The 15,011-nt window shown below is 35.7% G+C and overlaps 1 protein-coding gene across 1 annotated transcript in view; it reads left to right on the top strand.

The window, feature by feature from the left end:
• The window catches only part of LOC126267506 (alpha-L-fucosidase-like), a 93,987-nt gene that overhangs the window by 37,721 nt on the left and 41,255 nt on the right, over positions 1-15,011 (top strand). The window contains exon 3 of the mRNA XM_049972803.1: positions 10,102-10,208. Coding sequence (XP_049828760.1) covers positions 10,102-10,208 — 107 coding nt within the window. The remainder of the gene's footprint in view (positions 1-10,101; positions 10,209-15,011) is intronic.

Consider the following 15,011-nt stretch of genomic DNA (forward strand, 5'->3'; position numbering starts at 1 on the left):
AATAAACCGTGGATTAAACAAAGAATAAAGATACCATGGGGAAGCTGTATCTACTATCAGCTCTGACGTTAGCTCTGCAATGCATTACAAAGAATACTGCAATCGTGAAGTCTAAGCAGCTTTATTATGAGAACAATATAGTTACATGTGGCAACAAAATAGAAACTATAAGGGATATAATGACAACAGACACAGCTTTTTTTTTAAAAAAAAAGGACATTGATAACAAGTGCATGTAGTGTTGCAAACATCTTAAACAAGTACTTTGTTTCTGTTACTGACAACTTGGGTTTATCAGGTTCAGTAAACAGTGCAGTGGAGTGTCTGAGATCAGTTTTTACAAATAACTTCAGTAAAATGGAAATGACACTCACATCTCCCAAAGAAATAGCACCCATCATAAAATCCTTAAAATCAAAGTATTCTCTCACTGAACTGTGCTTCACTTCATATGAAAATGTACAAAAATGTCTTACTGACTCACTCACCTCAAAAGAACCATTTTTTTGCTGTGGCGTTCATAGCCTGCCAGAGAGTTGGGAGAAATGTATAAACAACAATGGAGATTATTTTGATTAAAATACTGTTTATCAGTTTCAAAGAACAGATGTGTAATTATTGCAACCAAATTCCAGTTTCACACTTCTGCACCTAATAAAGTAGTCCCACATGTGGAACTGTAGGTGGCGACTACTCAGGAGGACATCATCTTCAGGAAAAACAAAACAGATTTTTTACAATTTGATGTATGGACTGTTAGATCCCTTAATCAAGTAGGTATGTTAGAGAATTTAAATAGGGAAATGGATATGTTGAAGTTACATATAGTGGAAATTAGTGATCTGCATTAGTAGAAAGAACAGGATGTCTGGTCAGGTGAGTGCTAGGTTATCAATTCAAAATCAAATAATGGTAATACAAAATTATGTCTAATAATAAGAAAATAGGAACGCAGTTATGACTAGCATAGTGAATGCACTATTGTAGCTGATATAGACATAAAGTCAACACCCACCTTAGCACTACAAATTAAATGCCAATGAGCTCTGCTGATTACAAAAAGATTGAAATAATGTATGAAGAAATAAAAGAAATTACTCAGATAATTAAGGAAGACGGAAGTTAAATTGTGCTAGGACACTGGAATTTGATAGTAGGAAAAGGAATATAAGGAAAAATAGTAGGAGAACATGGACTGAAGGAGAGGAGTGCAAGAGGAAGGCCCTGGCAGAATTTTGTATAGAGCATATGTTAACTGCTGTTATCACTTGACTTAAAAATTGTATGAGGGATATTCAGTAAGTATCACAACTCATTTTTGTTTCTAAAAGCAAGATGGGGTTCCTCAGGATTCCAATACACTGTGTTATTCTCCACTCTTTTGGCTAAAAAACCTTATTTTTCAACATAATCTCCATTCATTGTGATGGTCTTACACCACCTTACTTGGAGGGCCTGTAGGCCAAAAGCTACCGCTCTACTGATCAGTGACAAAGCCAATCACTTGCTGCATCAATAACCTCGACATCATCCATGTACTCTTTCCTGTAGAGTGCATCCTTTATTTGGTCAAACAGGTGGAAGTCAGAAGGTGTGAAATCCAGGCTTAGTCAATGAGGAACAACAGTCCAATTAAGTATTACAAACTTCTCTTAGGCATGGAGGCTTATGTGAGACCTTGCTTTGTCATGTAGCAGGAGAAATTCGTTTGCATTTTTGTGGCAATGAACATGTTGAAGTCATTTCTTCTATTTCCTGAGGTGTATTACAAAACACTTCCGAGTTGACCTTTGCACCATCAGGGAGGACATTAAACAGAATAACCCTTTCAGAGTTCCAGGAGTCCATCACCATGACTGCAGCAGCTGAGGGTGTGGCTTTGAACTTTTCTTCAGAAGAAGGATGGTGTGGCATCAATCCATAAATTGCCATTTTGTTTCTGGTTTGAAGTGTTGAATGTGTATTTCATCTCATGTAATGATGTTCAACAAAAAATTGTCACAATCAGCTTTGTAATATGCAAGAAATTCTGCACAGATGGACCTTTGTTGCTTTTTATGATCTTCTATTAGACATCGAGGAAACCAGAGGTCTACGTTTTTTAGTAATACCCCAAGTGGTGGATTAGCATATATATGTCCAGTTGTGCAGCAAAGATTTTGATTGTGCTCCATTAGTCATCAATAATGAGAGTGTCTAGATGTTCCAACATTGCAGAAGTCACAGCTGTATGCGGCTAGCTGGCATGGAGGAGATCAGACAGTTTTGCGCAATCTTGTTGTTGATGAAGACAGAGGTCTCACCCAATGACTCGCCAAGCTTTGTTTACTGTCATGTCTGCATAGACATTCCACAAGTGCCTATGAATATCTGAGATGCTCTGGTTTTCGACCAAAAGAAGCTCAATGACAGCTATCTGCTTGGAACACATCTCTGTTCCAGATGCCATTTTCAAGGCTGTGTATAGTGCCACTACCTATAAGTACTTTGTGAAATTATAGGGGCTGAAGTGGAAGTATTCCATGATGTCCTACAACAAATTCCACCTTTTTTTCAACTGAAACTGGCTGAAGAAAAAAAAAACAATGTGTTGCATTACTTACTGAAAGTTCTTTGTATAAGGAGGTTGTATGTAGGGAAGAGACCTGGAGATATTGGTAGATTTCAGAATGAATATATAATGGTAAGACTGAAGTTTCAAAACTATATTTTAAGCTGTACAAAATTTTCAGGAGCAGATGTAGACTCTGACCATAATTGATTGGTTATGAACTGCAGAGTAAAACTGATAAAAGTCAGTGAAGGCAGGAAATTAAATAAATGGCACATGTATCAATTGAAAGAACCAGAAGTAGTTGAGAGTTTTATATGGAGCATTAGGCAATGATTGACTGAAACAGGGGAAAGGGCTATTACGTAAGATGTATGGATAACTTTGTGAGATGAAATAGTGAAGTCTGAGGAGGATTGAATAGGTAAAAAGGACAATGTCCAGCCAAAAATCCTTGGATAACACAATATAAAAATGCAGCACGTGAAGGAGGTGAAAGAGAATACAGACATGTAAAAAAATGAGACTGACAGAAAGTGCAAAATGGCTGAGCAAAAATGGCTACAGGACACTGCAAGGCTGTAAAAAGAAGCATAACTAGATAGATGCTGACTCCAGAACTAAGCAAAGAAGGGAATACAGAAATGTTGAAGAAACATATGGAAGAACGATACAGCAAAATAAAAAGTTAAAAGGAAATAAATGAAAATGAGGTGTATGATATGTTAGTGCAAGGAGAAATGACTGAGCACTGAAAAACTTGTCAGAAAAAGCCCCTGTAATAGAGGAGATTTCCCAGAATTGTTGAGATCACTGGGAGAGCCAGCATTAATCCAACTATTCCACCATACATGCAAGATACATGAGACAGAGGAAATACCCTCAGAATTCAAGAAGAATGTAATTGAAAACTGCACATGTTACTGAACTATCAGTTTAGTAAGTCATGATTGCAAAATACTGACATAAATTATGTGCAGAAGAGTGGAAAAACTGGTAGAAGCTGACTTTGCAGAAGATCAGGTTGAATTCCCAAGAAATGTAGAAACATTATGACCACTGCCCACCATGATATTGGTTGCCACCTGATGGCACTGCAGGCATGTGTTGTGGTAACAAAAGTATGTAAGTGGAGCATACATGAACAGGGGTTGACCCTAACAAAGACTGGACTGCAAATGGGACAACTGACTGAGGTAAGTGACTCTGACAAAGGGCAGTTAATTTTTACATAGAGACTGTGAGTGAGTATCTGGAAAATGGCAGAGCTGGTTGAATGTTTACTTGCTACTACCATGAGCATATACGGAGAAAGAGGTAGAAGGACAATGAAACTACCACTAGGCGCTAAATGGTTGGACGTCCATGACTCTTCACAGACTGTTGGGTTCAGAGGTTGTCTGCTTTGTAAAGCAGGATAGATAGTGATCTGTGGCATCTCTTCAAAAAGGGCACAATGCTGATGCACACACAAGTGTTTCAGAGCACATCGTTCTTCATACATTGTTGAACATGGAGCTCTGCAGCAGACTACTGCTATGTGTCTACATCTTGACCCAACAACATCATCAGTTATGAAACTTTCTGGCAGATTAAAACTGTGTTTTGGACCGAGACTCGAACTCGGAACCTTTACCTTTCGCAGGCAAGTGCTCTACCAACTGAGCTATCCAAGCATGACTCACACCCTATCCTCAAAGCTTTAATTCCACCAATACCTCATCTCCTACCTCCCAAACTGCACAGAAGCTCTCCTGCGAACTTTGCAGAACTAGCACTCCTGGAAGAAAGGATATTGCGGAGACATGGCTTACCCACAGCCTGGGGGGTGCTTCTAGGATGAAATTTTCACTTTACAGTGGGGTGTGCACTGATATGAAACTTCCTGGCATATTGAAACTGTGTTGTGGACTGAGACTTGAGCTGTGAGGATGGGGAGTGAGTCGTGCATGGGTAGCTCAGTTGGTAGAGCACTTACCCACGAAAGGCAAAAGTCCCGAGTTCGAGTCTCGGTCCTTCACACAGTTTTAATCTTCCAGGGAGTTTCATATCAGTGTACAATCCTCTGTAGAGTGAAAATTTCATTCTAGAATCATCAGTTATGATTGTAGTGGTTGTGGGACCATCAGGATTGGACTGTCAATCAGTGAAAACTGTCAGCTCTTTGGGTGAATCACATTTTTGCTACACTAGGTCGATAGTCATCTCCACAAATGCCATCATCGAGGTGACAGCAGCTCAAAATATGCAGTGTACCAGGAATGCAGGCTGTTAGGAGCAGTGTTACGCTATGGGAGACATTCTGCTGTACTTGCATGGCACCTGTGGTAGTAATTGAAGATACACTGACACCTGTGAACCACCTGAATCCCTTCCTGCTTCATGTCTTCCCCAATAATGACATCATCTTTCAGCAGTATAACTGTCCATGTCTTGGAGACATAACCATGCTACAGTGATTTGAGGAGCATTATAGTGAATGCACGCTGTTGTTTTGATGATCAAATTATCTTGGTATAAGTCTTGTGGAACTCACCTGGGTTGCCATCACGTACCATCGCCACGTACGCAAATCAGCGGCCTGTTATTTACTTGAATTACATGACCCATGCATAGACATCTAATGACACTTACCTCAACAAACTGTCAGATTGCTGACATGCAGAACCAATTATGTATTTTGTTCCAAAGATAGGCAAACAAGCCATTAAGCAGGTGGTCATAATATTTTGGTTCAGTGTATATTCACAATATAAATTCATTTCTGCTTGAGTGTGGTGGCATAAGTTTCCAACAAATGTAATATATTTGTTTCATAGCTGTACTGTCTGTATAAGACAACATTTAATTTCTTTATTGCACAAGAACCAAACATTGTACAGATATCATACATATGTCATTTTGAAGAGAGACACTGAAAGTTTTTTTTTTTTTTTTTTTCCATGTATACTACCACAGCATAGTTTGGTAATTTGCCGATAGTCAGTGCTAGTTGCAAACATGACGAGTTCAGGTGCAAAGAGAGCTTTCTGTGTGTTGGAGTTTGAAAAAAACAAGTGAGCTACAGCTGTTCAACGGATGTTTAATACCAAGTATGGTAAGAAGCCATCAACAAAGGAAGGCCATTTACCACTGGCACCATAAATTCGTAATGACAGGTTGCTTGTGCCAGGCAAAGAAAAGCGGATGTCCCAGTGTGAGTGAAGTGAATGTGGAGTGCATACGAGAGACATTCATAAGGAGTCCAAAGAAATCAGATCGTCATGCATCCTGTGAACTTGATATGGCTCCAATGACAGTGTGGAAAGTCTTGTGGCAGAAGCTGTCTGTGAAACCATTCAAATTGGAGCTAGTGCAGAAGCTAAATGATGATGACAAAGACAAGCGTTTTGAGTTTTGTTTGCAGTTGCAACAATTGAATGAGCATGGGGATGGCATTGTTGATCGCTTAATTTTTATCAATGAAGCTACTTTTCACACTAATGGGAAAGTGAACAGGCATAATTGTTGAATCTGGGGTACAAAGCATCCACACGAATGCATTTAATTTGAGCATGATTCCCCAAAGGTAAATGTTTTTCGTGCCTTGTCACATCAAAAATTGTACAGGTCATCCTACTTGGGCAAGAGCGCTTGCACTGGATATTCCTACTTGGACATGTAGCAGCAATGGTTGATGCCTCACATGCAGTTGGACTCTCCATTCATCTTTAAGCAGGATGGAGCTCCACCCCATTTTCATCATGAAGTTCACGAGTACCTGAATATGGAGCTGCCGTATCAACAGATTGACCATGCTACAGAAGGGGACAGTTGTTTCATGAAATGGCCTCCCCAATCTTCAGATCTCATTCCATGTGACTTTTTTCTGTGGGGACACATTAAAGATCTGGTGTACATACTGCCTACACCACATTATGTAGCTGCGCTCTGGGAGAGAATACGGGAAGTGACTGCCACAGTTGACAATGCAATGCTGGACAGATATATTTATTTATTTATTTATGCATTTATTTTACCTGGCAAGATTAGGGCCTTCAGGCCCTCTCTTACACCTAACCAGGCATACTCAGATTGAACGAGTTACAGTTTCTAAATAACATTAAGGACATTTAACGTATTATGCAGTATTTATGTTAAACAAAAAAAATTGAGATTATAACAGTCGTACAATGATAATTATAACAATAAAAATAATTATAACAATCAAGAATAATAATGATAATAATAATAATAATAATAATAATAATAATAATAATGATAGTGACTAAGTATATGAAAGTATACAGATATGGCAAGAATTCGATTACCTTATTGACATCGCATATCGAATGTTCATAAAAAAAAAAAAAAAAAAAAAAAAAAAATCTGAGTTTGTCTTCAAAATGCAATATGTATGACATGTGTACAATGTTTAGTTCTTGTGCAATAAATAATTGAAAGTTTTCCCAGACTTTATGTACACCCTGTATAACACAAGAAAGACCCTCAATGACTAAGTACAAACAATCATAGGTAAACTTCACAGTACATAGCAAATGCAATACATAACAACTGTCTGTTCGCTTCTAAGAGTGCACTAAATGACGTTCCCTGTCTAAGTCAGCCCTGGATCATGATCTATTACCAAGTGGGTGAGAGCTGCTCTTCTATCTCCCAAGTAGGCTTCTGTCTGTTGCTATCAAGTCATTAGTCGATAGTACTTGGCCAGCAATTGGGCAAAGCAAAATCAATATTTTCAACCTCTGCGCCCTGGCACTGGTGGAACTCGCACAAGTGGCAAGTCTCTATGGCAGTGGTACCAGCTCGCATCTTTGCACTTGTGATGCTTTTGCCCTGGCTGTGTTTTGTTTGGAGACAGCATTTTTCTGATAAGAAATATGTTACTCCATGTTATATCAATGTGGAATTCCTGCATAATACAGTCTACTTGTTCAACATCAATCCTGCAAACCTGATGCAGCAAATTGCTTTATATCCTACAACCTCCAATATACTGCTATTATCTTTCATATCCACTATTTTTTCCTTTTTGCATATATTCATATTTTGTTTTCTTTGCATTCATTAACAGCTTATTCTCTCCAAATTATTAATTTGCTCTTTCCATCTCTAAATAAGTTTTTAATTCTAAGTCACTTGTCAGTTCATTACCTACAGGTAATGGTGAGCCATCTGGATATATTATCATCTTTTAATTAACTGCATTCAAGTATCATAAACCTATGAAATGAAAAGCAATATTCCTAATGTTGAACATATGGCATGTTACACTTCACAATTTAAAATTGTAGTAAACATATTCTACTATTGTGCTGTTTTTCTTTATGATTGCTACAAACTGTGTTCTGCTACCAACAAAATACTTCGTGATACTGTAAGCTGTAGCTCAGATACCATAATAATATGTAAGCATGTAGGCATCAGCATCCAGAGTCGTTAAAATAAAAGTATTCTGGGTATGGTGCTGCATCATATTGTAAAATATCTGTCACTGTATATAACCAACATTTTGGTACAGTTGCAGTGGTTTTGCTCCGGATCTACCCAGAGAAAGGCAGTTTTATTCAGTGACAGTTATTTTATAGTATTGCACCATTACTGCAAATATTCTGTGTCAGCATAATGATATTATAGATTCTCTAAATAAAACCAGCAGTCCATTGATCAATGTTACACAGTCAAATGCAGTATCACAGTCTGAACACAGGGATTGTATTACATGTATTATTTTATGTACATGTGTAGCTGCAACTTAGAAATGTAAAATATAATGTTAACTTTTGTATTTCTCTTTAAAAAGTGAAAATAGTTTCTTTTGTAAACCTTGACATGTCTCCTGTACTGCAATCTTTCTAGTCTAAGTACCTACCAAACGCAACCACACAGATACAAACAATATGAAAAGTGAGATCCCTAACATTACATTATAATAATAGAAATTCTGTATTGATTTTTTTTACTGTAATATAGTTACCCTGATACCGATCTGTGGTGCACTTAATGAGTGGCTTTAGCGAGATTTATAAATAATCCACGGATCTTTTTATGTTTTTCCAGTTCTCTGATCACAAATATGATGAAGTTTGCTATTACCATTTTGGTGTTTCTACCCTTTCTGATACTATCTTGAACACCATTCACTAAGTAAGGTCTTTCTTTGAAGATTATTGTTCTACACATGTTGGTTGCTTAAAATTTTGGTTAGTGTATTTGTCATAGTGATGAATCTGTTGTTTCCTGTATGACATGAGTCTTTGCCTTCACTTTTTTTCAAGCTTTCTGGATAATAATTTATTCCTCCATTATGAAATTTATAAGAAAAGTCAGAGTGATTTCAAGACCTTTCAACATATACTTATCAGTGTTAGTATATATGTTACAATACTCTTATTTTCCAATGATACAGTTATTCCAGGATTTCAGTTTCATCTTCCTGAAACAGAAATAGGGATTCCAAGGGCATATTCAGTGGAAGACATAGGAGAGCAGCAGCCAGTTGTTTTCATACCTTGTCTTGCCAGACAAACAGATGTATCAGCTCAGTATTAGTTTGAATAAAGCCAGAGCATGTAATGGATGTTGATTATAAATAGTATTCCCAGAGCTGTTTCTCATTAAATATGAAAATTATATCACCTTTCACAACAAAACTAATGCGAGCTGCCCACACCTCTCCCTCACCGTTTCTCAGACCCTGGGTAAACTTTTGAAGAATTCTGTTATTATTTAGGACATTTAAAATTTTTCCTCATTTTACCATTGGTTCTTACATTATGCCTATTTGTGACTGATTGAATATGACACATACATTAAGGAATGTGACCATCCTTTACGCATCTTAATGAGTAATATGGCGGCCAAATGTTTTCTGCTTCATATTTATGAGACTAGACTGTCTTTGAGATATTAGAAGAAGTTATACTTTTCTGAGTGTTCCACTGGAATTTTGCTTATCTTCTCATTTCACTAAAAGTTTTTTATATTTTTTTCAAGTTCTTGTAAGTCTTACTACCAATATATATTTTAGTCATCTGATAATTTCTTGTATATTTTATATGATAGTTCTTATTTATGTGGTAAATGAGTCCTTAGTTGGTGTTTTATTTTCTACAGTACTTTTGGACAAATTTTATTTATGTGATAGATACTGATGTATTAATGAAAAAGTTTTCCAGTTATGTTTTAAATTTCTAGAAAGAGAAATAGGAAGTTTCATAAATGAAGATCCATCTTCTCTTTCATTCACTGATTCATACCCAATGTTCCTTTAAGAAGAAGAGGCTTGCAGTAGGTGAAATGAGTCATATAATATATGACATAGATATAATTTTAAAAATCAACTGTTTGTCTTTCTAACTGTATTAATTTGACTTATATTTTTATTTCCATCTGCCAAACTGGTCACTATTATCTGTATATATTACAAGTAATGTTTGAAGCTCATTGATAATGAAAGTTAAAATTTCATAACACATCATTTGAAATGCATTGACGCTACTTCTCCTATTATCAGTAACCACAACTACAGCAAATATATTTTGTTTCAGGTATGTTGTGCTTACTAGCAAGCATCATGAAGGTTATACAATGTGGCCATCAAAATACTCATTCAGCTGGAATTCTATGGATGTAGGCCCCCAGAGAGATCTACTAGGTAAATATTCATCAAACATTCTTTTAGTAGTAGTTATAATACACTTATGTACATATTACAAGTTCTAGCATACACTCGTATGGCAAGGGTAGACAGTAATTTTCAGTCATTATGTAGATGAATTTTTGAGTTTACAGAATAATATGCATTTAATTAAATATTGCTGATTCCAGTGATAATAAATTACTATAGAAACCAGAATCTGAAATGGTGGATACTACAATATAATGAAATTATTAACATTATCTAATAGATGATTGGTCCATTAACAAATGCTTTGGTTGCTGAAAGCTGTGTAATGGGTGAAGCCCTAGGCTTATGCCTACACCTTGTATTTGGGCTTAGAGTCTTTTATCTGTAAAATGGTGATATTGGATTAATTTACACATAGTAGCAGTACACTGACAGACATTCCATCATCTGTCTCAAAATTTACTTTTTTTCCATCCTTAGATGACCTTTGGTAGTTATACTTGATACACAAGGATATACACAGGTGTGTTACAAAGCATTTGTTATTTACACAAAAGCTTAGATATATCAAATTTTTCAGACCTTTGTAAAAGAGACTACAAGTTCATACCATAAAAATAAAATTATACGTTAAACTAAATATATACAGTTGTATATATTCTAAGAAACTCAATTACAATGCTGCACTTGCATCTAAAAATTCCTTTACACTGTAACAAGCTGAGACCAGATGATGTGGTTTTTGTTTGAAAGCAGACAGTGTTTTTAAGTTCTTGATAGTGTTTGGAAGTTTGTTATATAATATACATCCAGCTATGTTAGGTTCTCTGTCACTTAACTTAAGCTTGTTTAATACATGTGGTAATTATCTTTACACCTAGAACTGTACTTATGTATATTTTTGTTCATCATAGCTATACATTTTACTTTTAGATACATAAATATAGCATATGACAGATCTGGCACTGTAAGCATTTGCAATGCTTTGAATTTACTTCTACAGGACTGTCTTGGTGATAGGTTTCCAATGCATCTAATCACTTTCTTTGAAATTTAAGTAATCTGCTGACATGTATATTAGCAGCACTACACCACACAGATCTACCATAAGAGATACATGGCTAAATTACAACATAAAACATTTTTAACAAGGTGTCATCATCAACAGTTTGTGACATTTTTCTCATGAGAAATATATTCATGCTAACTTTTTAGCCCATTTTATCTGTATAAGTCTCCCATGTCCTGAGACTATCTATCATCAAACCCAGAAACTTACTGAAATAAACTTTTGAAATTCTGAGGTCCCAAAGATTGATATCAAGATAATCTGCTTTGACTGCCCTATTTGATTGTGTTCTCATGAAAAGGTTGCACCCCTCAAAATATTTGTATACCCTATCCATCTCTGAACTTGTTCTGGTTTCAAGGTCCTTTGCAAATGTACTCATGATTATTAGAAATGTGTTGTGAACATGCATGGCCACTGTTTCATTTACAGCTTCTGTTGTGGCATTTAATGATAGAGTAAAAAAAAAGTAATTGTCCCAATGCCAATCCTTGCACTACAACTCTTTTTTTTAATTTTTAATGCTGAGAATACATTTCCCAATCTGTTGCCCTTTCTATGCTTTATCTCTATGCTTGTTGCCTATTTTTGAATTTTTGATAAATGTTTTGATAACATTATTTGCTCTGCCTCTTATGACATACTGGTTTAGTTTTTATAACAGGACTCTGTGACACATGATCAGAAGCTTTTGATAGGTTGAGGAATAAACTACAGACTTATTCCTGTTTTTACAAAGCCCCGACTAAGTCTATATAATCTGTGAAATCTGCTGCTGCTGTCTTTGTAGATTGATCTTTCCTGAAACCACTCTGTGCGCTATTTATTATGTTACATTTTGCTGTGAAATTTACTGTCCTATCCTTTATGGCTGTTTTTATAATTGTAGACAGTAGAGATGTGACTGTAATAGGTCTTTAGTTGCTGATATTCCCTTTGTCTCCCCCTTTGTGAATGGGAATTACTTGGCTTTTCTTTAGGCAATTTGGAATTGTTCCTTTCTGTAATATTTTATTTCTAAGGAATGTGAGAGGCTTACTTATGTATTTAGAAATATGCTTAATTATTTTTGGAGACATGTCATCCAATCCCTCTGAATTTTTCTTTTTTAAAGATCTAATTATATTTATGACTTCTGATTCTTCTGTAGGTGATAGAAATATACAATCTGTTACCATCTTGGAGGTTTTTATGTTATTTACTATTTAGATGTTTTGGTTTTTGATCAACCCATCCACTACATCTATCTAGTACTGATTGAAAATATCAGATACTTCATATGGATCATTAGTCATGTTCCTTCCTTCGCAAGTGTGATATTTACATGATCTGCTGCTTCTGTCTCTCTTCTGCTTGTGTTTATGTATTCCGAGACAGTTTTGGAGACATTTGAGGAAGTTTCAATTTTGTGTTTATGATAACTTGCTTTTGTCTCATTAATCACCCTGCTGTAGACTTTCTTCATGTTTCTGTACACCTTACCTTTGCTAAACATTTCTCCTCCTGATAATTTTTATACACTTCTTTTAATTCTTCTCTACTCTGAATAGTTTTTGCTGTGATCCAGTTTTTACTGAGCTTTTTTTTGTATTTTCCTAGATACTTTACATTACTATCAACTTATATAGCTATACCCCCACTTTTGTGTTCACTTCTACAGTAATGTGCCATTTTTTTACATCCTTTTAGGTTATACACCATTATTTCATTCATGCTCTGTCATAATAAAAACATTTGGCTGCCCAGTTACTAATATTTTTTTCTGATTTATTGGAAGCGTATTGCACACTCTGGTGAAGTAATTTAATTTTAGAGCCATTATCTGCTATTTTTCAGTCAGCTTTATTGAATGCCTCTTTACCTGAGGTTTGCTTCCGTAGTCTTTTGTAACACAGAGATGGCACCTTTACACCAGCATCTAATTTGTTAATTTTGTTACTTAAAATATTATTTTCACACATACCATTTATCTTGTGTGCTTCCACTTCTGTCTGCCTCCATCACAGTAACTACTCTTTACTTCACTCCATTTAAGTTTTCTACATCTTTCATTTCCTTACCCGTCTATTTTATTTTTCACCACCCTCTCCCATCTCTGATATGTACAATGCACTTAGCTTTTCACTTTTATTAACTCATGCATGATTTTTAAGCAGTAATATCTGTCTGCAATTTACCCTGTCTTTGATATTTAAGCTCTCAGGTTTTCAAATCTTGTCCGATGCTGTCCCCAACAATCAGTCTTTCCTTCTCATCCCATGCAGCAAGTGTCCCCTGACCCATGGTTCTGGTTGACTTTTCTGAAATCTTTCTCTTTTCCTAGATCTCTCCAGTCCTTTTCCTTCAGCCCTCTTCCTTCCCCTTCTACCCCTCTGCATGAGAAGGAGCCACTGGCTCCAAAAGCTTGCTAATTATAACTGTCTTTTACATGTGTGTTCTGCTGCTGCTTGGTGAGCAAATGTTTTATCTATACAATTTAAATATTTTGCCAATAATTGATTGTTTTCATTGTTATATATTCTGGTTTGCACAATATATTGGGAACAGTTAGTATGATTTTTTTTCCTTTCTCTGTATTGACTCATCTAGGAAGGAGTCTTAAGTGAAATCCCAATTGACTGATAGTATAGCCTCGTTTACATAGTTTGACTTGTAAGTCATTCACTGTTTTGCAGCACCTGATAATTCCAATGCAATATTGATCATCAATGTGTCACCAAAAATTGCATTCTCTTTTATATCTTCAGGTAAATTGGATTGATTTTCTTCTACTGTAGGCTGACCAACAGTTGTATCAAATGTTAAGAGCAGCTTTTAAGCTGGAATTACCTTCACAAATTTCTAGAATAGTTTGTGTTTTAAACTCATTACTTTTTTTGTCATTCCACTGCACTGATATTTCTGCTGAATGTCTTTCCTTAACGCTGTTTTTATTGTTATGTCACCCTGCTAGCATTGCATGCTAACAGCAAGCTGGCGAGCTCAAATTCCAGTACTACAGTTTTATTCCAAGAAGTGTTCTGATTAAGTGCTGATTAAGATACTGTTTGAAGTAACTGCCTCCCACTTGATTTCATATTAATACCTTTAGTGTCTTATGGTATGTCCTGTTTGATTTCTTCTTGCAATTAAAAATAAACATATAAAATGTGGAATGTAGGCATGTTACACAATGTGTATACTAAACTACCCTGAAGAATATGGTTACACGAAAGAGAAAACTGCATTGAAATTGAACCTGAATCTTTCAAGATTACCTTGAACAGGCAGACAGAAAGATGTGTTGATGATTTTATTTTATAAGTACTGAATAACAAACAAACTTAACTGACTGGGTAGTTCCATTTTTTAATTAGTTGTAGAACACTAGCTATATTTTTAATAGGGGGATAATGAAATATTAAAATAATGTAAAACACAAACTTGCTTTTATGGCCATGAGCTCTAGTTGCTTTGTTTCCCTAATGAAGGGATTTTTGGAAAAAATCTATCACTGTCACTTTCTTTTTCATCAGTTTTACTTGCAATTCTTTGATTTTTGGATCCATTTTACTTCAACCTTACACTACTTTTCAGCCATCAACATAAGGTATTAACTTGGTCTTGTATGTTTTATTTATTTTTAGCAGCATAAGCTGCACTGTATACTGCATACAGTCTGCAGTAAAGAATACCTAAATCAATTTTTTTACTAATTTTAAACATGTTAGATAAATTGAAAATCACAAAATAGTAGAACTAAGAAAAACACTTCCATCACT

This window comes from Schistocerca gregaria, chromosome 4 (assembly GCF_023897955.1).
Source record: "Schistocerca gregaria isolate iqSchGreg1 chromosome 4, iqSchGreg1.2, whole genome shotgun sequence".
NCBI classification, from domain to species: domain Eukaryota; kingdom Metazoa; phylum Arthropoda; class Insecta; order Orthoptera; family Acrididae; genus Schistocerca; species Schistocerca gregaria.